This window comes from Prunus avium, chromosome 7 (genome assembly GCF_965620075.1).
Source record: "Prunus avium chromosome 7, drPruAviu1.hap1.1, whole genome shotgun sequence".
In the NCBI taxonomy this organism is placed as follows: domain Eukaryota; kingdom Viridiplantae; phylum Streptophyta; class Magnoliopsida; order Rosales; family Rosaceae; genus Prunus; species Prunus avium.
The window spans coordinates 656551-682059 of NC_142290.1; the positions used below are offsets into that span (position 1 = coordinate 656551).

Below are 25509 nucleotides of genomic sequence, written 5' to 3' on the forward strand. Positions count from 1 at the left end.
GCCGCACGGTACGGCCCGATAAATTAAATGAATCGGCCCGGCACGGCACGAAAATGTTAAAAGTACGAGTTTAAATGAGACGGGCCGGCCCGGCACGGCCCTTTTGACACCTCTAATACCACGTCAGCGAAGGCAAGACACTTTTACATCCGACTACTATTCGTGGGAGCAGTGACTACTATATAAATGCTAAACGGTCGCATCGCACGTGGTAACAGGAAATTAGTGAGGGGGTGAGTGATTTCTACGTCGTAGCAAATTTAGCAATGGAGGAGGAGGATGCGTCCAGATTCATTCCGAGTCCCAAAAAAACCCAAAAAGGCAAAAACCAAACAAGATGCCTTGAAAACAGGGGCATGGGTGGCCATTTCCATTTCCATGCCCTTCTTCTTCTCCTCGCTTCTTCTATTTTTGGCTTTGCCCTCCTCTCTCTTCTCTAGTATAACACTTTTAGCTTTTGGGTTTGGCCCTCCCTAGCCTCGGCCATCTTGTTTTTCTCTCGGGCAAATAAGCAAACACGTGTCAGGTATTGTGCATCTCTTTCAATATATCTTTATCTGCTTCTTGGTTTTCTAGATGGGTCTTGCTGAATTTATAGTTGTAATATGGTTGTAATGTAGGTTCTGTCTGTTAAGGTCTGATGATCGTGATCTTTTGTTGTTGTTGTTGTTGTTTTTGTTGTTCAATATGGATTTTGGTTAATGGTACATTGGGTTTTTTCACAGACAATCAGTTGCTCTTGAAATATTTGATTGTTTGGTCATTTTCTTGTTCAAATGAAATTTTAGAAAATTTGCATACTGGGGGCCTGGAGTGAGGAGTTTGGATTACATTGTGATCTCTATCACTGTTAGCGGTAACTCCCAAGTCTAACAAGCAAGCAAAAAGTAGTAATAAAGGTTGATCATCATCACTGTAGAGCAATCAAAACGCTTTTATGAATTTATATAGGAGACGAGGAGGAAAGTCTTTGTCCTAGTGTAAGATTTTGGACTTCATTTGGCTTCGGTTTTTGCCTGGGTTTCAGGATATATCTCTTTCTTTGTTGTTGCAGCTTGGAGGACCGCATTTGAATAGGCTTCATCATGGTTTTGTATTTATGTTGGTTGGGTTTTTTTAATAGGAAATTATGTCTTTTCTGTTGAATGTAGTGGACTACTTGTCAACAACTTTGTATTCTTACAAGGCTATTAGTAACTTTTGTTTAAAATAAAATTTACCATGAAGCAAGCAAGAACCCAACAATCAACTATGACACAATTGGTGTTCCTTACATCAACTTTGTTTTGCAATTAGCTGAACTTATCACCATTACTTCATCCAAAATCTAGAAGAACCTTTTTTTTTTAAACGTTAAATTGTAACTTAAACAAATTGTTTGTTAGTAAGATTTTGTTTTTTGCTCATTGTAAATATTGAATGTGTTGAGTACATTTCTGGTTTCCCTTCAATGATTTTATTGTTTTAATGAAACAGAAAAATATTATCTGATGTCTACTCTGAACAATTCAACAAATATATTTTGGCAAGAATGTCCTGTTGGGAAGGTTGAAAGGCAGAAACTACTCAACCAAAAGGGATGTGTTGTATGGATTACGGGTCTCAGTGGATCAGGTTCTTTTTTAACTGACTTGTATATCTATTTTTTTCTTTTATGGAACTAAATACAGCTACACATGAGAATAAATCTTTCTTTTCATTAGCTTACGTTTCTTTCTACTTTATCTTTTTATTTTGTGGTTTTTTGTCTTCATGAATGATTTTCATCAGACATTTGTACAAGAACACTGTTAAGGGACTGGATTTTGTTTTTTGCCTGTCATGGCAATTTGCTAATATGATATCTGTACCATTATTTGGTATAATCGTAAAATTCTCAGCGTGGTTAATTGCAAGTGTGTGGACTTAACATGTGTTTAGATCATATTTAAACCTCCCTCCTAAGCCCCTATGGTGGAAAGGATTAACACCTCTTGATGTCCTAAGTCTATTTGTCATTGGATATTTATCATTTCCATTGGTTCGTCACTGGTACTAGACTACGGTGATAAGATGGAATTGCTTACATTGTATTGCAATAGCATGAATGGATTGATAAATCTTCCCAGTTTTATCATGTCTCTAGAGGGACCTTTGGAATTTAAATGTATTGAGGCATTATTCTTTAACGAGGCTCCTCTGTGGCTCTGAAAGTCAGAGTATCCCTTTTAGAGTAGCGTGAATGGTCAGAAAAACAATATTCTGCTAATGTTCTTCATCGTTTGGGAGCATGTGTTTCGTGCTCTTTAATAAATAAGGTTCTGATAGTTAGAGTATTCTTTTTGTTGAAAATAAGGTGTGGAGTATATAAGGTACCAGAGAAAACATACTGTTGGTTATTTTGGATTGATCAATCCATAAGCAGTGAGCGTAGTGGGCATTGCTTATTGTAGTGCATATGAAATGGAAAGTGGTGATTTAGGTGTAGTTCAAAATCTGCACAAATTCGAACTATGTAGCTAGTAGACCAATATGCTTTATGGTAATTGAACATCGAACTGCAAGTATTTAGAATGAGCATATCTATAATCATGTTGCTGAAGGAATGAACAGCCAGTGAAGATCGTCAGACTGAATAAGAAATTTAATGTGCTTTCTCGAGAAGGTGGAGGTAACAAGAGAAAGTTGTTAGAGATGGTTCGGCAATGCACAATGGAGGCAAATGACTGAACGTCCAAATCCACAAAACGAAGCGCAGTTTTGTAGTTTAAGGAGCTGCAAAAGGAGGACTAATGGAATGTTGTCAAGGTAGGGAGAAGTTCTGATGGCTTTTTATCTGTAGTGAGTATATGGGCCAATAAGAGTTGCATGCTTCAATTGGATGCGAACCCCCAAGTAGGTCACTGGTCCAGCTATTGGTCGATATCTACATTTCTAACTTTCATAATAATCGGAAATGTTTTTAATGATTAAAATTCTAATGCCCAGTTTGGTAATGTTTTTGTTTATCGTTTTCTGCCCAAAAGAAGAAAATCAAAGAGAGGGGAGAGAGATGAGAGAAGAGAGAATGATGAATGTATGGCAGAGTAAGGGAAAGGAAGAGAGGAGAGATCCGAACTCATTTCAGACTTTACAATCACGCCAATTATGTCTTGGACCCTTCCTAGAGAGAGATTGGAAGAAGCCTCAGAACACACCGGCCTTTCGCATCACACCAAGGCTTCTGGACTAACTCTAAGTCAACTAACACTTCACACACAAGAGGAAAATCACAAGAACTTTAATTTCTTTCATCATTCACTCCAGTCTATGCATTTACTAAATGCCTTCAACTCTTTTCTGGAATCAGGGAAAAGTACACTGGCATGCTCACTAAGTAGAGAACTGCACTCCAAGGGAAAGCTGTCATACATCCTTGATGGAGACAACCTTCGGCATGGTCTGAACAAGGATCTTGGTTTCAAAGCAGAAGACAGGGCTGAAAATATACGCAGAGTTGGTATGTTTTTCTTGACAACAAAGAATTCTGATAAGGAAACGTAAATTAAATTAATCTTGGATAACACATAAGACATGTAAGCTGATATTGGATATAGCCCACACTGAGCATGTTTATTTAATTTAATTTAATGTAGTTTTGGCATGGCCAAACCTATTCTGGCATGCTTAACTTTTTGAATCAGGATTTCAGTGCCCGTGTTGCGCATGCACAATTGGGTGTGTGTAGTATGCATGAGGGCACTAAGTGTGTGTATCATTAAAGGCAGGTTTATAGCTCACCCAAATGATGGACATGTGATCTTCCTGTCTAATTGTTATCATTTATATTGTTTCGTTCCCAATAAAAAAATTGCTGTCATTTACATTTAGTGCTAAATAGTTGTTGATGAACCCCTAAATTTGAACAAGCATAGCTAGGATTGGAATTTTAAATCTTTTAATTCTTTCTTAAAGATTATTCAGTGCTACAACGACTGTATTCTGGATTTTCTGTTATTAAAGTTAAATATAGTGTGTCAGATTTGAATATGGCATCTATTTTATCTCTATTAATAACAACGCAAGTAAGCTATTAAGTTTTCAATGTAGGGGAGGTAGCAAAACTGTTTGCGGATGCTGGATTGATCTGTATTGCTAGTCTGATATCTCCTTATAGGAAAGATCGTGATGCTTGCCGTGCAATGTTACCAGAACCAAATTTTATTGAGGCAAGACTCCATATGGCTCTTATTCTTATAATCTGGTATAAGGTCCACCTATTTTAAACCATGAAGATCTATTTTTATTTTATCCATGTCAACAGGTTTTCATGAACATGCCCCTAGAATTATGTGAGTCAAGAGATGCAAAAGGACTTTACAAGCTTGCACGTGCTGGAAAGATTAAAGGTGTGGTTTTGAATTTTCCATGGACTGTTCTATGTCCCATTTTATAAAGGAAATAAATATAAATAAAAACAAATATAGAAGCCCAATATTAATATGGTTTGTATCAAAAGACGACTGATGTGTTTTTACATGGAAATCACTAAGTTCAATATTCATATAGAAGAAATGCCATTTTATTTGGTTCCTTACAAGGAGGGCAACTCATTTATTAGCTTCCTGTACTATGCATTTGTGAGTGCAAAGGTAACATTATAATACTCAAATGGGTGGTCCGGGAAGGTTAGAGTGAGTTCTGGCTTCTGATACTTATTTTACTGTGCCTTTTTTTTCTTTGGCCCTCCAAATGTCTAACACAGAGCATGCAATATCATTTTCTTTTACTCCCTAACCTGTTTGATGCCAGAACTGTATTACAGTCATCAATCTTCATTAGTTCAATGAGCATTAGTGCACGTACATGCAGCCAAATCTTTCTCATTAACACCTTCGTCTTATGTCTTTGGTTTCTTTCAGCCAATTTTCAAGTAATTTTTTTTTTCTGATGGCAGGTTTTACTGGAATAGATGATCCATATGAACGACCATTGAACTGTGAGGTATGTATTCGGTGGAGTATAAAAACTAATGGCCATGTCAGCATGTATCTGCTACTTGACATTGTTTAATTCTGAGACATTTCTAGTGCTCCGTATTTATGCCAATCGAACTGAAAAGTTTACCCTTATTTTGTCAGATAGAAATAGAACAGAAAGACGGAGTTTGCCCCAAGCCTGCTGCCTTGGCAGGACAAGTAGTGTCCTACTTGGAGGATAAAGGATTTCTTCAAGTTGAGTGATTTACCTTTCTTTGCTTAACCTTGGATCGCTGTCAATCCGTCACTTTCGAGTTAAAGGATTTCATTAAAAACACGATTAGTTGGATCAACCCTGCTCTAAGACCACCTGGCAATCGTTTGGTGGGTTAGTAGGTACTAATTGCGAGTACATATTTTTGGTTAATATCTTTTGTTTACTGGTATAATAGGGTGAGAAATTGGGAGTTCCACAGTTTCGAATTAGCAGAACATTATGTGGCTAATTCTTATAGTTTGTTCTTTAAAGAGAAACATGTTCAGTTTCAAATCATTAAAAAGGAGCAAGTAGTTCCTGCTGTGATTTAGATACTTCTCATAATCTCAGTGTGAGCCTGATTTACCTTCAAAAGAAGGGTACTCTTTACTAAATCAAAACCGAAGGTTGTAAGTAGTGGAATGGATGAGAAGTGACTCAAATTGGTGAAAATTTGGAGATTTAACTACAATTGGTAACGGCTATAGACCACAACGTTAATTTGACGTTATGAAATAATGTCTGAAAGAAGAAAAAAATACAGCAAGGGGACCTGAAATGGGAACAACTTTACCGAAAAATCAAAAGGAATTTAAAAACTGAAAGAAGATCCACAACTAGTCTATGAACTCCTCGTTTTATTCTTCAAACTCTCAAATCAATCAATGTGGTCTTTCATCTTTTTGTCTACACATCAATTTTGTTTATGTTATCGCATTCCGACAAAATTTTCAATAAAACTGGCCATGTGTCTTCAATAACCAATTTTAAGGACACTGCCATCTCAATATAGCTCATTTTAGTCTTAAAGCTCATGTTTTTACTCAATATGACCATATTCTCTCCAACTACGTTTTGCATTTGGGATCCATCAAGAAGAGCATATAGCATTGTTGAGTTTTACTTTCTGCCAAGGTGAATAGGTTGTATATTGAAGAAAATATCCCTTCAAAGATTTTGGTGGTGGAATGCGATCTAGACCAAAAGACTAATCACCACATTGATTGAATTGAAAGTGTAAGGACTCAAATGAGAACTTGTGAAAAATTCAAGGATCATTCGTGATAAAAATCTTAATAAAAATTGCCCAACCAAATCCTTTTCTTTTGAGAACTAAGTTTGACGCCCAAAATAGCATATATATATTTTTTTCAGAGCCATAGAATTGGCCCATAGTCAATTTTGTTCCAAACACCAGCTAAAGGTGCTATTTGCACCGACACATCAGAAACGCTCAACACTTCAATTGCACATGAAAATGAAAAAAAAAATGTAAAAATGATACAAACCAGGGAAAAGAAAAGGAAACAAACTAATTTGCAAATATGAAAAATTATTTTAATCATTTGCGTATATGAAAATTATTTTAATTTGATGAAAAGCATTAATTTTGTTAGTATTTTTATCAACCAATATATTACTTTTTTTAATTAGAAATCCAATGCTACAAAAACTATATATACGTTTTAGTTCTGGTGGTAAATGTCAAAGCGTGAAACAAACAAACAAAAAAGAGAGAGAGAGAGAGAGAGAGAGAGAGAGAGAGGAGCGGCTGCCTGAGATGGTGTTGAACAGCAATGTGGTGGTGAGAGTAGCAAATATATCAGCAAATATATGCCAATACATAGCCTGCAACCCTGAGAGATTGAGTAGCCACCAAGTGCTGCACCTCATCTTCTGCTTCCCTTTCCACCAGCTACGACGTCGTTTGGTCGCCTTCATATGCCTCCCTTATCTTTCCTCCTCATCCTCTTCCGAAGACGATGATGACGATGAAGATTCGTCCCATGATTCTTCCGACGATCTCTCTGCCTACGCCAGCAATTCACACTCCGATTGATTGAATGGATCTCCATCCTTGTATTTTCTTTTTCTTTTTTAGGGTGAAATTCTCTTTTCTTTTTTCTTCTGGTTAGTTTTTGAATTTACCCAGATGGCCGAAAAACGAAAAAAACAGACATTAGATTTAGATTGGGATTAGGAAAACCCATGTGTTATTTATTATCGATTAAATCAGTGTTTATTAGTATGGTTTTATTATCAGTGTTTCTTGTTTTTTTTTTATAAATACTTTTATTTTGCCAATTCGATTGGTACATTCTTGATCCTATCCGTTAAATTTCATCAAATTGGAGTGAATTAGGTGCAAATTCGTTTTTTCCTTCAAATTAACCAAACTTGACGGTATGATTATGGACTACTGGAAAATCCGATTTTTACGTGATAGATATATTAAACTGGTATTATATGAACAAAATAAATTAATCATCTAATATGAAAGATAAAATAGTAACTTTTGTTGTAAATCAATATAATTATTATGGATGTTCACCATTTACATTTACTTTTACCCGCAATTTCTGTCATTATAAATCCTTAAGTTAATTAATTATCCTAATTAAATCCTATTTAATTAGGGGAATTATAATTGATTTAATATATAAATATCTCCCTAAATCAAAGGATCAGATTTCCACCAAATTTCTTTATTAATTTCAATCTCCTATTTTTAAGTAAGAATAATCCTAATTAAATAAAAATTATTCTTCAAACCCTAGCTACCAAGGAGCACTATAAATACATGGTTACATCACACATATGAGGTAATTCTAAATCCTAAATCCCTAGTCGAAACTCTCTCTATCACGCCATTCTCGGCTCTCTCTCTCTCTCTCTCTCTCTCTCACGACTCCAGCCACCTGGTTCTCTTGTACCATAGATAAAACTCCGACCACTTTAGCTATTGTTGTATCTTTTTCAAGGTCTAATCAAACTAACTTAGGCATCGGAGGGACTTTGGCCAACTCCCCCCGAGTGTGGTCTATTTACTCCAACTTTTTTTCACAAGGATCAAGGTAGAAGAAAAAGAAGGAAGTTCGAGGGTCAAAGAATCTACGTGTGAATATTCCCCGTGCGGAATTTTGCTCAAACATGTTAGTGCTTTCATTGAAAGCATGAGTTAATGCGTGCTCTTGAATCAAAGGAATCTATTTCCTCATATTCATCACTCAACCAAAGCCTTCTAACACAACCAGGGTTGGACATACGTGTACTCAAAGCAAGGCTGCCACGAAGACGCAATCTGCGATGAGCCAAAGCCAGACGTCTCGTAGTCCCGCGACCGAGACCGTGGCTCCACCTCACGGCCCTGTGGCTGCCACATCCTTGCGGCCACTTGGCCTTGCTGGCAGATCTGAGGCTCATCACCACGACGAAGCCGAGGTGCACAGTGCAGCCACCACTCGCGGCTGTCTTGGCGCCGCTGCCAATTACGGCCCGATCTTGGAACAACTTCATATGTTCCCTCATTTGTTGCCACGCTTGACGATTGCTTCCTACACCTCCAACGAAACCCTAGCCCTTATGTAATTAGGCTCCACACAATTCTCTCTTCCATATCTAAGCCGTCAAGTAGACCTTAGCCTTAGAGTAAACCAACTCACTCAAAGAGTAGATGACCAAAACAACTTGGTTGGACAGCTCCTCAAGCATATTAATTTGGTCCAAGACCTTGGCCCTTGGATCCCATGGTGAAGAGAGAAGGATGGAAGAGCGCGCAGTCAGGCAGTTCAAGAGGTCCCATGCAGGTCGAGCAGGAGCAAGCAGGCAAGGAGAAGGATTAGAACGTGCTGCTCAGCACGCTGGTATGTCACATACATCCGCAAGCCCTGCTCAAAGTAGATCGAGTCTCTGATCAAGATTAGGTCCAAGGACCAACGTGCACAAGAGGTTGGGCCCACGATCCGATGTTCATGCCCACTTAGGCCTGCATGGAAGCATTCATGAGAGATTAGGCTTCCGAGGAGATCATTCTCGCAATTATCCTCATGAAATACAGGAAGAAAGACGCTTACCTGCTCTCTTCGGAAGAGCCAACTCACGGCAACAAGCCATAGAGGATCACTTGCAAGCGCAGTCCACCAATATGCCTCATAGGCAGGATAGCCATGGAGATCTGCTCCATAGAGACAACGAGGAGGTAAACCAGCGACGCCCGAGTCATGGGAGGCACTATGTGAACCGCAAGCCATGTTGGCAGAGGATGTTGAGAAGCTCGTGAATGACCGACTTTGAGACTTGAAGATTGGAGGAGATTTCGAAGATGCTCTGTGCAAGGTGGTGGATAAAGTGAACTTCTCACCATTCACCGCCAAGATCGAGCAAGCGACTCCACCGAAGCGACTCTCCACGCCTTCTTTCACGTATTTCAAAGGGGATTCCGATCTCGAGAGTCATTTGAAGCACTTCAAAAGTGTCATGACCTTACGAGGAACAACTCATGATTAGTTCCATACCTTGCCATCCAGGTTGATCAGCTGCTTCAAGGAACTAGCTTTTGTCTTCACAAAGGAGTACACTTGCTACCAAACAATCAAGAAACAAGCCGACCACTACGCAAGAAGCCTGATGAGTCCCTCCGAGACTACATCAAAAGATTCAAGGCGGAGAAAGCCAACATTGCGGGATGCGATGATTGAATTGCATCATCTGCTTTCAAGAAGGGCTTACCAACTGAGCACAACCTGTATCGTGAGTTGACTATTGCTCATAACCAGACTCTGGTAGAAATCTTTGCGACCGCGAAATGCTATGGACTCTGGGATGACGATCGAATTGCCACGAAGAAGTTTGCTAAGCAAGCCAAACAACCACCCAAGGAGGCAAGTTAGAAAAGTGATAAGCCTAGTAGTAGGAACCATGGAGGAAAGCGCAAGGCACCATCCTAAGGTGGTGCACCAGCAGATGAAGGCTATACAAAGTTCACTATTTAGATACATCAAATCTTGGCCCAAGTGAAAGACAAGCCATGGCTAAGGAGGTCACCACCTTTTATAGGAGAGGCAAGAGGAGTACCAACAATTACTACGCCTTTCATAGGACACATGGGCATGACACAACCAACTGTCGATGTGAAGTAGTCGACCTAATGGACCCATCAGACGCAATGCTGGCACAAGGGTTGGCTACTCCACTCCAGCTGGTTGGTGACTCCACGTGGCACGCAAGGGTAAGGTAGTCATTGGAAACCAACGGCTACATTTGAAACTGCTTTTGGGTTTTTTTTTTTCAAACCTAACTACTACTTTTGATGGTTATTAGTTTATTAATTTTGGTTTCTACTTTTTTTTTTAACTTTTAAGTAAAATTATATTATGTTTTAGAATTTAAATTTTTTTAAGGTTAAAATGTTCGTAGAATTAAATTAGGAATGTTGAAATAAAAATAATATTGAAAAAATTAACTGAAAAAAAAAGAAAGAGGTTAACTATTTTTAAATAATTTAATAAAGTTGCGGACTCAAATAATGAGTCTGCATGGTTGGAGGAATAAACAGTTTAAGTCCAAGCAATACATAAATAGTTGTATTTTAAAAGATGGAATTTTGAGTTTAGCCTCAACAAGGTTGGAGATGGTCTTACAACTTACAACGCCTTCATCATACCAAGGTTCTTGTGTTTATTTTTTGGGGGCAAAGATATTACTTTGTATTTTAATTTTCTATTTAAAAAATAAATTAAGAAATGAAAGAAATAAAAACAAAATTAACAATAGGAAGGCACAGTTAGGTAGGTAGGTGAGGGAAGAAAGAGAATGATGAGGACTGTGGTGACGCCTTGGCAGACCGCCCTATTCTCCCGATTAAATGGCCGTAATAGCCCTCCCTCTCCTCTCATCTTACACTTTCGCCATTCCTCCACCTCCTTCTCCTCTCCAAAAACTCCTCGTCTATCCATGGCTGCTGCCGCTCAGTCAACTAATCAGGTACTCTTATTTTCTCATGATTCTAGAAATTGGTTGCTTAGGAAGTGTGGAAAAACAAAGGCCCAACTTTTTTTTCTTCTCAATTTTCATTGGTGTTATTGATTGTTTTAAATATCTCTATCTAATTATTCAATGTATGAAGGGTTCATTGTATTATACGATTATATCAAAGCCAAACTGGTATTAGAAATTAAGGGAAAAAATTGAAGTAAAGTTCAAATCTTTTAAACTGCAAGTTAAAGCTGAAATTGGGTTTGGTGTTCTTGAATCAGAGTGTTTCAGCTGGAGATGATGCCAATGTATTGCAGTTGATTCAATCTCATCAGGTACATTATGTCATTCCCATATTGAAAAGGTCTACATACATAAAACTTTGCTTGGGGCACTAATGTACTATTACTATTATTGTAAACATTGAATGTGGGCAGGTAGTTTTTAGCTTTGTTGATCTTTATGTGGTTATTGTTACAGGAAAAGGCTGCTCGGCTTCCCCCTGTTGAGGAAATCAGAACTCTACTTGATCTTAGTGTTCGTGGAACCCTCTCTACTTTTTCACAGGTTTGTCTATCAGTCGTTTTCTTTTTTGTTAAATGAATATCTGTTTTTGTAGTTATTTAATTGTGAGACTAGTGCATGCGCTTCTTGTAAGTAGTATGTTATATTTTATAGACTAATCAATTAGTATCTCCTTTTGAGATTATGAGGAATCAGGATTAGTTACCTTCGAATTTGGGCTTATGGCTTGGTCTAATGAGCATTGGGGGCTTTATGCATTACAGTTGGATGTTCCAACTGGATTGGAACTCTACCAGAGCAATCCTATTAAGCTAAGAGTCCTCTCAACTGAATAAAGATAAGCCTTATTATAACTTAGAGAAAGAAAGAGTCCCAATCTACCGATTGAGGGTAGTCTTAAAGACCATCCCTCAGAAGGAAACATTAGTTAATGCATTTGGATGCAGCTCTATATGTCTCTTTCTCTCTCTAGTAATTAGGCGTTTAGAAGCCTTTTGCATTGTTTAGTCTTTGTGGTGGTTCTCTCAATAACCATACACAGTATTGAGGTTATTGGCTTTGTGGAGTATCATATTTCTTTCGTACAAAATTTGGGATAATTGGACTTGTGTTCCTTTCACAACAAGTTATCAAGGATGAAGTTATGTTCAAATGATTTTTATTTTTTGGATAAAAATTGGATTCATGACTCTGGTCAGTGATGAAAGCAGTGCATAGAATAAGTAATTGTATTTGCAATGACAGTAAGATATTGCATAAAGGGTACATGATTCCGAATTTTAAAAACCATAAATACCATTTAAGCGCAACAACCATGCCAAGTGAATCAACTGTATTCTGAAAAGGGATGCGGCTGTGTTGAAGAGACAATCATTTCACTTGCAAACATATCTGGGCGGAATTAAATAGTGGCTTCAGGAATTGAATCAAACAAGCCCTTTTAACTCAGTGGTAGAGTAACGCCATGGTAGGGGATGCTGGACCAAAAACCCGTCAGAATATGGGTTTCTAATGGCTTTTTTTTCCTTTTGTACTGATTATGAAAGTCTGATGCTAATACATGGTTGAGAAATAGATAATACATTTCTTTTTAACATTCCTATGTTTTTATCATCTCATAATTAACCTCTGGTCGATTGTTGTTTATTTTCATTGCTGCAACAGCTTTGTTATCCTTGTATCATTTTCTTTGATTTTCTTTCATGTGCAGAAGCATGAAGGTTATCCATCAGGATCAATGGTTGACTTTGCATGTGATGCTGATGGATCTCCAATATTAGCTGTTAGCAGCTTGGCAGTTCATACAAAGGTTTGCCCAGAAATTTGGACGTTCTTCATGTTATATATGATCTTTAGATTGCAAATTTGACTTACATTGTCAACAAACAAATTCTAGTTTCCAGTCCAAATATGAAATTCTTTAGCTTAGGTGGTTAAGACAAATTGATCAGTAGTGTGTATAAGAAAATAGGTGGGGTCCAGTTCTTTGCATGTGCTGCTTATGCATATTATTTATTTCAGGTTGAAGTCAGAATGCTCAGTTGTCGTAAACCTACTTAAATTCTTTACGCATATATTTCTGGTCCTTGTGTTTCTTTACATGGTTAAACTTTTTGTTTACAAATACAAAAACTTAAGCCTTGCCTTTTATTTTTTCTTTATATCAATTGGGATTAGTGAAAACCAAGATTCAAAAGAGAAATCACACCACAAATGGAAGAGAATAAATAGACAATAAAAATTATGCACATGAGTTTTACGTGGTTCAAAAAATTCCTGCCTACATCCATGAGATATGTTTGTTCTTTACTAATCTGGCCCTTTTAAATGATTCGTGTACCAATGGTAAGCTTTAACAGTAAGTTAAGTGTCCTTTTCTTTTTTTGTTGATAAAGATACAATTATATTACTGAGAAAACAGAGAAAAAAGATAAAAAGCAACGGCTCATTTGAGCTGGAACACTCCGAAATGCCTTTGGTGTGAACCGAAGCCCGATGGGAAGCCTGAATTTTTCAAATTTCTATGGGAGTGATTCCAATATACCTTTGGTGCGAGATGCCAGAGACCAGAGTCAGTCTGGATCTCTCTTTTCTTTCTTTCTTTCTATTACCATTGTCCTATATCCGTTCCACTCTTGGTCAATGCTCACACTCAAGCGTATAATTGTAACTAAAGCTGCTAGCATAGTTATACAGATGCATAAGCGGCAACCTTTCTACACATGCATGGATGCTGATTGTCCTTCATATGGAAGGAAGATAATGACTGTATTACTTTTTAGACTTCCACTCCATTACATATAAGTTTCTGTAACACATGTAGCTTTCAAGAAAACCACCAAGTTGAAGTAAAAACTAGCTACTACTTTATTACTTTGTGGGCTCCTCTGCATTTATTCTCTTGAATCTGTAAAAACATTCATGTGGTCAATAGGATTCCCTCTTCCATCTTCAGCACGTTTAGTAGCTGATACAGATGTAAGTTGTTGGTCAAACTCTTATCATGGTAAAATTTTACAACTTCAGTACCCTAGTATTATTGATTATGTTATATAGATTGTAACTGAGCTACAAGATATTTATATAGATTCATAGACGGCAACCTTTCTTCACTTTAAATGATACTGACCTTCTTTCATATGAAAGGAAGACTATGGCATCATTACTTTTTAAACTTCCAATCCATGAAATATAATTTTGTGTAAAAACATGTAGCTTTCCAAGCATTCAAACCGGCCAAGTCAAATATAGCTGCTACTTCATTACTTAGTGGATCTCTCAGCATGTTATTCACACCAATCTCAACAATATAATATCCCATCATGCTGTTATTTTTTTGGTTCAATAGGACCTAACGCTTAATCCCAAGTGCTCATTGCTTGTGGCTAGAGATCCTGAAGATAGGACTGATTTGGTGGTCACTCTGCATGGTGATGCTATTCCTGTAAGTAATAATTGTTTACCAATTTTGCATGGTGTTTAAAGTGCGCTTTATCTATCTATCTATCTATCTATCTATCTCTCACTCTATTTGGCTGCAAGCAGTTTGAAATGTTTTTTTTTCTTAAACAATCATTTAGGTTCCAGAGAAGGATCAAGCAGACATACGTACTGCATATTTGGCTAGGCATCCCAAAGCATTTTGGGTAACTTATGCACTCTTGTTTAGCATAATACATGTATATGGATGATTTGTTTATAGTCAGTAACAAATCATCACATACAATCTGAAGGTTGACTTTGGTGACTTCCAATTCATACGCATCGAGCCAAAAGTTGTGCGATACGTTTCAGGGGTTGCAACAGCTTTACTGGGATCAGGAGGTACTTTTTTATTGTTTATAGTTCAATGTTTTTTTTGTTGGTAGTTTTGTCACTCACAAAAGAGAAATATTTCACTTTCTCTAGATATCTTTGGAAAGGAGCGTACAAATGCCTTTGATTTTGAATTATTACATGCTGTCTTCTGTTTTTAACACCTCTTCTGGATTTTATTGATTTATTTAATTATATTGTTACATTTATCTCACCTTTTTTTGTCGTTCTTAACATTTACTTATTTTGCTTTCAGAGTTCAGTAATGAGGAGTATAAAGCTGCAAAAGTTGATCCAATTGCACAATTTTCAAAGCCTGTTGCAGTACTAATTTCTTATCATTATATGTTTTCTGGTTATCTTAATTTGAATTGGTTGTCCTTTCTAACTGAATCTGAAAACTTTTGTTTGTCAGTCTCACATGAATAGGGATCATGCTGAAGATACGAAAGCCATTGTGCAACACTCGACATCGATTCCGGTAATTTCAACTGTCAGAAAACTAACAGGAAAGGAGTTTCTTTCTTTCCTTCATTTCTTTGTTCATTTCTTTGTTCATTTCTTTCTCAGTATAGGAGATAGAAACTTTGCTCAAGTTAAGTAAAACCAAGGATGAAAATATAAGCCGATATGTCAGATTTTCAAAGTGTCAACACGGATACCTTGGGGTAATCCTATTTCTACACCATATATCGGCGATATTTCCCCGATATTTGATGATAGTACGGACATTTCCCGATATCAGCCTAAAAACGCAGAAAAATTTAGTGATTTTTTAATGTATAATTAAGTCAAATTTGAACCAAATTAAACCTTAATTTAATACCCATCTACTAACCCATCCATTTAATCAAACTAAATATCCAATTAATCTAATGATCATTCTGGTCCGAATGAACCAACAACATCAATATACACTGATATAAAAAACAATATCGAGATATCCCCTGAAATATCTGTAAATTGGGGTGCCGATACTATCTGCACGGCTGACATTTTCATCCTTGGTTAAAACTAAATCAATGCATTTGGTGTCAATATCGCCCTAAGACATGTTGGATATGCCAGGGTGACTCTTTGGAAGCAGCATGAATTTCTCAGGTCCATTTATGTGTATTTTGGAATAATACAAGATATATACACAGAGATAGACAGGTGGAGAGAGAATAGTTTGATGCAAGCTTATTTATATTTTTCTCCAGGTGGACTTTGCCTACATTTTGGACTTGGATAGCCTTGGTTTTAATGTTAAGGTACTGCCAATTTTTTGTTTTTAATAACCCATTTATATTTTTAATACACCATTTTTCTTGTGCCGAAATAATATACAGAATCAGTTTTTCCCAAACTAAATAAAGCCCGTAGCTCAAGTGGCAATGGAGCTGGGTGCGAAGTGGTAGAACCTGGGTTCAAATTCTATTGTAACTTCATAAGGAAAAAAATAAACCTCAGTTCATTCAAACTGAAACCATTAATGTAGAATAACTGTTCTACAGTCAAAAAGTCATTATTTTCTAAGTCCTTACCCCTTATCGATACTAAACTAATTCTGTTTTACCCAAACCAAATTCATTTGTTTCTTCCATTTTGAAATATATATTGTTGTCTTTATTATTCTTCTTTTAGGCTGGTTATCAAGGGGAAAATTTCAAGCTTCGCATACCTTTTACTAGACGTGCAGAGGATCGAAAGTGAGACATCTCATTTAAATGAATATTTCCTTTCTTGTGGAAGTCCAGATTTACCTTTTATGTTAATGTTGTACTGCATAGATCATGACATTATTGACCCTGGCATTGGGCGGAGGATAGTTATTCTCTTTCATGGTTGATGGCAACAGGATGCACTCAATTAATAGAAAATCATAGTTTGTCTTGATTTTTTTTTGGTGAATGGCAGGTCGAAGTCCCCCCCAAAAAAAAAAGCAAAAACTACAAAGAAGCTATTCTAGCCCGAGTTACATACATGGCATCATTAATAGTTTTTCTTAAAATTATAAAAAGAAATTTCAGACTAATTCCTTTCAGATTATTCTACTAGGGTTGTATCATTAATGTTAGTATTTTACTTCTATAGATCACAGTATTATTATTCCTGACCTTCATGTGTAGATATCAATCTTCTTTTGCATGGTGGAAGTATATTTCACTGGGAATTGACTCTTGTTCTCATAAACTGTCTGGTTGTAGAGAACAGAAAGACTGGAAGAGAATTAGGTTTTGGGATGATAAATGGGTTGAGAATTCCTTTGAATTTATTTTTCCCGTGTCTTTATAAATTGTCATGTCTTCATAACATATTAATTCCCACTTTGCCAATCTCATCCCTTTATTTATTGGATTAGAAATTTCAGTTCCAAAGGAACTCCCTGTATGTTATTTTTTATTGAAAAGGTTTCTTTGTACCCTTTGTGGGGTGATAGAAGGGTGTGACAACTTAAATCTTCTGGAAATTCTTCTTGAAGGTTCATTCAATAAATTCTATCTGAAAAAATCATAATAATAATCCATCCGAAATGATTGGTCAGTAATGTAGTCCTGAGGGTACTTGTAAAGTAGAAATTCTTGTTTGGATGATTTCTCATAGGATGGTTAGAACCTTTGATATGTTCAATGAAATAGTCCTAATGTTTTCTTTTCACATTCTTGGTGTATCATGTGTAGAAAAGGAATGGAGGGCATTGATTATTCATTTATCCATTACCAATTGCAGTTAGTTTGTAGAATTATTATTTTTTTCTGAGACGAGGTTGAGTTGGCTTTTCTGGATTTTGTATTTCGTTATTTGTTGAGAAACTTTGTGCCTCTGGTGGAGAATAAAAGGGCGAAAATTTTCTGAAACTGTTCTCTTTTGAATTTCTTTTGGGTGGCTTGGTTAGAAAGAAATGTTTGACTTTTTAAGGGAAACTTGGAAAAGAGGAAGATTTCTTTTGCGAAAGAGTGCAGTTTTGAGCTTTGTTGTTGGAATCACTTCCCTTGATTTAGATATTTGGTTCTTCATTTTTCATTTGGATTTGGGGATCTGCAGTTTGCTGAATTTTCATACTATTATAACCATTTTTCTGAGCATTTGAATGTAACTAAAAGGATAGGTTACTTTTCTTTTTGTGTGTTAGTGGACTGCTTGTCCGCTGGTGGACAATTATATTGTACCTTTATGTCTTTATCTAATATAGTCTTTGTTTCTTATAGAAAAACATTTGGATGAGATTGAGTTATAGCAACTCAAAGTTAGTCTTAAAAGTATATGATTACCAAAAGTTTCGATGTCACCACAGTCATCTGTACCTGGACTGTGAGACTTATCCCTCAAATACTGGGTACCTGACTGTAAGTCTTTCAGTACAAGGGTGGAGCACAGAAAAGTCCTATTTAAATAATGTAAAATTCAAATGTGACCGACTAATGACTTTACTATTGATTATGAAGTACTGTTTTGACAATTGTATGTTTCTTTTTCTTTTCCTTTTTTTTCCAGTTACAAATATATGTTTTTGGTATGAAGATTGCTATGAAAAGTTCTTGCTGCATAGTTTGAGTTTGTTTAAATTGTTTATAAGAAGTTCAATTTATTTTTTCTGTGTTTATCTTTTTAGGGCTGTGAAGACTCTAATAGTGGATATGCTTCATGCTGCGACGCCTCAAGGTAGTTGATCTCAGAGTACACAAGAAGGTGCGCTTATCTAATTTTTTAGTGATAAATATCGAGTTTGTATAGGCTGGCGTTTTTATTTTAAATTCTTTTCTCTGCTAGCCCCTAGCCACTGGTAAAAATTGAGACAATAAAACAAAAACTTTAGAAAAAGAGAAGGAGCGAATTGGAGGGGTAAGGGTTCTTATGGTTTTCTCTGCCACTCTTTCAAGTTTCAACTATTTGCCTTTCATGAAGAGAAAGGGAAATTGGATGATTAAGTTATCTTTGTCAGGGATGTTTGTTTGCAGAACCTTCTTTAAAAAAAACAAAAACAAAAACAAAATTTAATTTAATTGATTTAAGGTTTGTCTTGTGCTGATTTAGATGGTTTGGATTGGTTATTAAAAGAGACAAAATTTTATTGCATAAGACAATAAAAGCAGGGGTGGTCAAGATGGCCACAACAGACAAACAGAAAACATAAAAAACTAAAACATCATGAACAAAGCAGACCCCTAAGACGCCTAACCAGGAAAACCTGTATGGACAGTCTTATCCTGAAAAGCTAGTGAATGGAAGCTTTCCAGTCAAGCCAAATAATCCTAAAGGAAAGGTCTCTAAATTCTGAAGAGGTCGACCCCCTAAGATCGATCTGTTTCGTTCCAATCAAACTACCCATAAAACAGCCAGTACAATGCAGCCCCATAGAACCTTAGCTTTCTTTCCATTTCCTTGGAGTTTGTCTATCAGGAAAAAAGGAGGAGCAATCTCTGGATAGCACCCAGCTGATTTCAAACTCCCTAAACATTCGCAACCACAAGTTAAAGGTCACAGGGCAATGTAAGAAGAGATGATCAACCGTTTCTGAGTCCCTCTTGCAGAGAATGCACCACTGAGGGCAAGGGCAGGAGCTGGGTCTCCTTCTCTGAATCATGTCGCAAGTGTTAACCTTCCTGTGAGTCATAAGCCAAGCAAAAACTTTCACCTTGGGGGGGCCTTAGTCTTCCAAATGAAGTTGTGTTGTTGAAAGGTTTTGGTTGGCTAGGTGTTGAGCAACAACCAGCAGTAAGATTTGACGGAGAAACTACCTGATGCGTCAACGCACCATTTTCCTGTGTCGACCCTTGAATGATGGATTAGTATGACTACATCATCCATTGTTTCTCTTTTTCTTTTCAGTTACTTTGGAAGGGAAGGGATCGAACCCTTGACCTATCCTCGTCCTAACCTATTCCCCCCCAATCACCACCTGGGCTAACCCCAAGGGCTTATTGTTTGTCTTATTTTTAGTTTTGTGGTTTGAGTCACTTCTTCTAATGCACAAATATGATTTTGTTATGATTTAGATGATTTCAGTGTTCTGGTTAAGATTGAGTTTGATTATCTCATTTCTGATTTAGTCTCTGGCACATTGCTGATGTATAATTTATATCTTTTCTGAAGTAGTTTCAAGCCTGAAAATTTCAAGAAGTTTTCAGTACTTTTCTGAAATTTCCGAACTCGTTTGAACAGAGATTTTGATAGTTTGTTTTTTTCTAAAATATCTGAAACTTTAGAAATGAAAAGGTGTTTGAGAATTCCAAAATGACAAAAATCTCAATTGTTGTGTTTTTTGGGGTTCCAAAAAGTATGGAAATTTTTCTTAAGTCTTCTATTTTGATCCGATCCGATCCATGAAAAATGAACTCTAATCTTACAATGTAGGTGCTGGATTTGGACTGAGAATTATTTCTACTTCAGTTCTTAACAAAGAAAGATAAATTGGTTTAGACCTTTTTCTCAAAAACCTCATTGAAATTCTTGAAGGATGGGATGAGTCACTTTAAGGTTACAACTAATGTCTTTTTTATTAAACGTCCAAGAAATTAGTGTAATTTTGTCGGAGGAATAAAGAGTAATTATCTAAAAGACTAAAACTTATCCTGCAATCCTTTTTGACGTCATTTTATTTGCTACTTTAGTAAGTTTATTTAACTTCATTTTGGAATAGTGTATATATTTGAATATGAATAAATTGCAATCGTTTTTATACTTCTAAATCAGTGAAGATGAGGTCTAGTGCTGATGGTAAAAGCCTCATTGGCCTGTTATTGGCTGCCCAGGTTTAAAACCGGCTCTCATGCTTATTAACTTGTAAGCTGTACTCATGAAAATGGAAATTAAAGAGTTCTTGAATGATGACATACTAAGAAAAAACCTATGGTTCATTTTTCTTTTTCTTTTTCTTTAAAAAAAAAATCATAATTCCTTGATATCTTTTTCTAATCATCTATAGTCACAAAAGTTCTGCAAAATTCTATTCTTTCCCTGGCTTTGAAACTTATATCTGGCTAGCATATTTTCTTAAAAGTTGCCAAATTCTAGTTGCTGCTGCAAAGAATCATCAGCACTTCAATTGTTTCAACTTAGATAGTAACATGTACAGCCCAGGGTCCTAGTCCGAGGTATTACCATGTATGGAGTTGATCTAGGGTGGCGTTTTGCGTATGTTCCATTTTATGCTGGTATTATTATGATGTTATCCATAGAGTCGTTTCTTTTATGATATTCTTATACTGTTTTCCTTTGTAGGATGTTTCAGCACCTCAGAACTGCCTTCTCTGAGGACGGTGAAATCTGGACTCGGAAGAGGTGAATCGAGATAATCTTGGGAAAAGAAAGTCTGCATGTTAGTAAGGGTCATGGTTACAGGATCAATATAAATGGTTTCTAAAATCATACTTGTTTAATGTCAAAAGTGATATTGTATATTCTATACATAGAATACCTACTGTGCATCTCTTTCCGCTGTCCTTGTTTCTTTGAGAGATTGTGTAAAGAATAAATTGCTATAGAAGTTGGAACCCAATTGGGATTTGAAATATATGAGAAGGTGATAATATTTTCGAATAGAATTTGACTTGTTTGGGTTCAGGTGTTTTTATGACGTTCCAGTGAACCGTCTGTTTATGTTGATGTAGTCTAGCAATTAATTTGGTTGACTTCCTGTTAAGGGACTGGATATTGATCCAAAAGTGTGACATTATTATTATGCTTGGGAAATGAAATGATAGTAGCAAAACAACAAAAGTAACAGATTCAGGGCCCCATTGTAAGTTAATCAAAATTAATCGGATCCTTGCTTTTAGTTGAGATTACTAAGAGCATCTCCAATAGTAGTAGTAAATAAAACTTTTCAAATTGAAGTTGACCTACATGAATAAAACTCTCCAATAGGAGTAGCTTTTAGTTGAATAATTTTTGCTCTAACACTCTTCAATTCAATTAATGCAATATCAAGGAAAGGAATGAAAAATATGAGAACATGTGAAAAATGTTTATGTATTTATTATATGAAAAGAAAAAAAATGCATATTTTTAACATTTTCAAGGTAGATTTTGTTTTTCCAAAGCAAAATTAAATGTTTAAAGAGCCAAAGTCAACTTACTAATCCTGAAAAGAGAGAGGTTGTAGCTTTGATGACTGAGGTTGAAGAGGCTGTTGGAGAGAGTTTTTCAAAGCTGTTAAAGAGGTTGTTGGAGATGCACCCTTATAAAATTGGATATGATAAGATTATAAATAATTATAAATCCAAGGTGGTTTGGACCGCAACACATAAATAAAACTGGGATTTAGAGTTACAATTAAAAGGCAAAGCCCTCAACGATTGATGTACTTTATTAAACCCCTACGTAACCTTAGTCTGGCCTGTCTAAGACAAAATCCCTCCTAAATAATCTTCTAATTTTAATCTTGGTATGTATTAAACCAATTAATGATGGCCATGACCTTCAAGTGATATTGAGAAAGTGAGAATTGAACCTTGGACTTTAGATGCTGGGGTAAATGCCCCTCTTAACCTTCTAGCATGACCCTCCTATTAAGAGAGGTCATGATTCATGGGGTCGGGCTAAAACAATTTTATTTATTTCCTTCATATGAAATTAAAATAATTATATGAATCTTTCTTGTTAGCACTTAATAGTTCTTCTATTATTAAGAAAAATATATTGCAGACGTAAATTAGGCCAGTTTGGTCAGAATAGCGAATTAGGCTATGGCTTGTATTTAAAAGAAAATATATTATTAGACAAATATCCAATTGATTCCTTAACAATTAGATCAACAAAAAGAGATCCCGATGAGGAAAGGCATTGGGCTGTAAGTAAAAGACAGCTAGTACGGCGGTAGCCAGCATACATTTGACCATGAACTGAAGGACATTTGAGTGCCCCCTCATTTCAACTTAGGATAGGAACTCTGTGTGGGCTTTGCCAGCTAAAGCTAGCTCGACATTAACTACTACATTTTACCTTCACTTTGTACTTGAATATTTCACTTTGTTAATGTTGTTTTTACCTTTTCCGGATATTCAAGTTACCACCAGATTATTCCTTCCTTGTCACAAGTTGACATTTGGGGTCCATACAACTGTGCACATCACAATCCAGCAAACAACTTTTTTGGTAAGAAAATACAATCGTGCAGATCAACACCACAAATTTAGAATACATTTTCATTATAGATTAAGACACTGCTCATAGTTTCTATACAAAAGCATAACTCATCATTTTCCACCGCACACCCTAACAAAAGCCTAACAACTCCATTTATCTTCTTCTTCTAAAACAGAATCAAGAAAACTGTCTTCTGCTTCAACAAAATTCAGCATCTGTCATTCTGAGTCGCTTTCCAAACTCCCCATAGCCTTCAATCCTCTTGGTCTCTGCATCACTCAAAGGAAGAAAACCCATTAACCCAATTGAAAATATTATTACTCCCAGCCAAAACCCAGCAGAAAGAAAATTATTTTATGCAGCAAATCAGACAAGTCCAGTCCAAGTACCTTCTTAGAACTTTTCTTCTCCCTAACTTCATATCTCTCTTGGCACATATCAGTGAGCCAAGCACCAGGGCTCACCAACTACCACCAAATCGAAAATGAAAACAAAAAAAAATCAATATCTAAACCAATTTCAAATCTATTTATTAGGCAAGAAATCAAAATAATAAATAATAAAAGAACTTACAAGTAAGCTTCTTTGGATGAGTTTGGCCCTTTTCTTGGGCCTTTGTGGAAGTTTGCAACCCTTCATGGCCAAAAAGTCCTCCTCTTTCTCTTTGCTTGACAAAGTGATGTAAAGCTTCGGCCACACAAGCCCCCGGTCCTCTCCATTATTTCCATCCATTATAACCTTCCCATTCCCATTCTCATCCACACCCACTGATCCTCTTGTGGTGTAGTACCTGTCCTCCTTCTCCGGCGAAGACGACTTCCGGTTCTCACCTGCACCTGACCGGAGCATGGTCCCCTCAGAATTCCTGTAACCAAACAGACCCACAATTTTTTAGCCTTTTCACCAAAAAAAAAAATTTATCCTTTTAAAACTGAACTTTCCTGTTATCAAACCCGTCTTTGATGGGTGGGGAAAGGGTATGGAATTATATTCTAGTACTTGGGATCCAATAGAACCAAAAATAGAATAAAACCCGAGTAAAAAATGAGCACAAATAAAAGAAAATTGGCTTCAAATTGTCTCTTCGTTTTTTACCCCCTTTACTTTCTCAGCAACCAAACAGGGCGGAGGCGTGGCCCAGAAGAATTATTTAAAATTTCCTCACCTGGTAAGGCGATTGGATTGAAGATGAGAGTTCTCTTTTTCGGAAGCGGAGACCGCAAAGCGATGGATCCGAGATGATGTGATTTTCCTGAAGATGCCACCATTGAGCCTCTCGGAGATTTCTGAGCCTTTGACTCTCACACATCTGAGTCTCTTTCTGTTCCCCCACTGCAAGAAAAATTCTGGTTCTGAAGCTTTAGGCGCTCTCTGATTTCTCTCTTCCGTCTCCATATCTGCCATTAAAATTAAAAATATTAATTGAAAACTGAGAATTTGAATGCCGCCATATACAACCCAGAAGTGAAAAATCAATTTGAACAGTTAACTAGAAATCAAAATTCCAAAGAAAGATTGGGCTGTCTTTGCCAACTGATAAAACCCAGAACAGGGAAAACCCAAAGAAACATGATAATACCTAAGCCTGAAGATTCAAGATCTAAGACTGTAACAGAGAATACCCAAAGCCAAATCCTTCTCAAACTACCCTGCAATCAAAACAACAGAATGGTCACAAAACTAAATCTATCCCCAAACACAAAGGGAGACAGAAGAGAGAGCTTTGTGTAACAAAGAAACTAGAGATGACGATAATTTGAAGAAAAATAACACCAAAAGTAAGAAGAAGAAAGCTTACAATGAGATTTTTTCATGCAAATGACACAAGTTTGAGAATTTTTTTTAGCAAAAGAAAAAATTGAAAAGTTTCACCAAAACAATGAAAGCCCAGATGGAGATGAAGATTGGTGTTTCAATCTTGCTTCTCCGCTTCCGTCTTTTGTGTTCTGGTCTTCTTCTCCTTTCGTTCTTCCTTTCTCCTCTGTTCTTCTCTGTCGTCCTCTTTCTCTCTCTTTCCTCTCGCGTTTTATCCTTTGCCTCGGCCGGACATCAAAATAACTGAAGATTATTACAACCGTCCGATTGGATATCAACGGTCTGATGCAACGGGTTTTTGGTACCCCATTTTGGAGCCCAATGTGAGAATGCATTTCACACATTTGGGTATTTGAGAGCAGGCATTTGGGCCTACAATCTAAAAACCCCAACCCCAACTCCATTTTCATTTTCTTCATTTCCTATTCTTTGTGACAAGTTGCGACTCTATGTAAACCTAAAAAGAGTAAAACATGTAAAATGTGACTTGGTTTTTGTATCTAAACCTAAACCTTTCTTAACAAGGGTTTTCATCCCACCCATGTCACTTTTATTTATTTATCAAAGAATACTTTCATTAGATAAATTTCAACAATACAAACTAAGCCCAAAAGAGCACCTAAATTAACATGCTAAAAGAAAACAGCTATCGAACACATGACTGTTTTTACTTTGAAGAGGAGGAAGCCTCTCTCTTCCTTCCTTTCTTCCTCCCCTCTCCCCTTCTCTCTTTCTCCCTTCTCCTCTCTTCCCCCATTTTCAGAGACGAAAGATTTCCCCTATTTGTCTTCGTTTTGTTATGATTGTCCTCCACCCATCACATGTGGATGTGTCTCG

General features: G+C 36.6%; 3 protein-coding genes across 3 annotated transcripts; 2 read left to right on the forward strand and 1 right to left on the reverse strand.

The window, feature by feature from the left end:
• The first annotated feature begins 249 nt into the window (after positions 1-249).
• Positions 250-5571, forward strand: APK3 (adenosine-5'-phosphosulfate (APS) kinase 3). The gene is made up of 7 exons (XM_021977906.2): positions 250-526; positions 1477-1614; positions 3329-3478; positions 4069-4187; positions 4283-4367; positions 4916-4962; positions 5100-5571. Exons 2-7 carry the CDS (start codon positions 1491-1493, stop codon positions 5199-5201), a joined length of 627 nt encoding a protein of 208 aa, XP_021833598.1. The 5' UTR covers positions 250-526; positions 1477-1490; the 3' UTR covers positions 5202-5571.
• A 5173-nt stretch (positions 5572-10744) lies between these two features.
• On the forward strand, positions 10745-21314 carry LOC110773405 (FMN binding protein). Its single transcript, XM_021977921.2, has 13 exons — positions 10745-10956; positions 11229-11282; positions 11428-11514; positions 12683-12781; positions 14321-14416; positions 14553-14618; positions 14706-14796; positions 15044-15111; positions 15203-15268; positions 15990-16040; positions 16414-16478; positions 18383-18459; positions 20992-21314. Exons 1-12 carry the CDS (start codon positions 10786-10788, stop codon positions 18438-18440), a joined length of 972 nt encoding a protein of 323 aa, XP_021833613.2. The 5' UTR covers positions 10745-10785; the 3' UTR covers positions 18441-18459; positions 20992-21314.
• Positions 21315-22846: 1532 nt separating this feature from the next.
• Positions 22847-24871, reverse strand: LOC110773411 (uncharacterized). The gene is made up of 6 exons (XM_021977928.2): positions 24656-24871; positions 24437-24506; positions 24023-24254; positions 23431-23722; positions 23247-23324; positions 22847-23126 (listed from the first exon to the last, which is right to left on the reverse strand). Exons 3-6 carry the CDS (start codon positions 24250-24252, stop codon positions 23076-23078), a joined length of 651 nt encoding a protein of 216 aa, XP_021833620.1. The 5' UTR covers positions 24253-24254; positions 24437-24506; positions 24656-24871; the 3' UTR covers positions 22847-23075.
• Between the last annotated feature and the right edge of the window lie 638 nt (positions 24872-25509).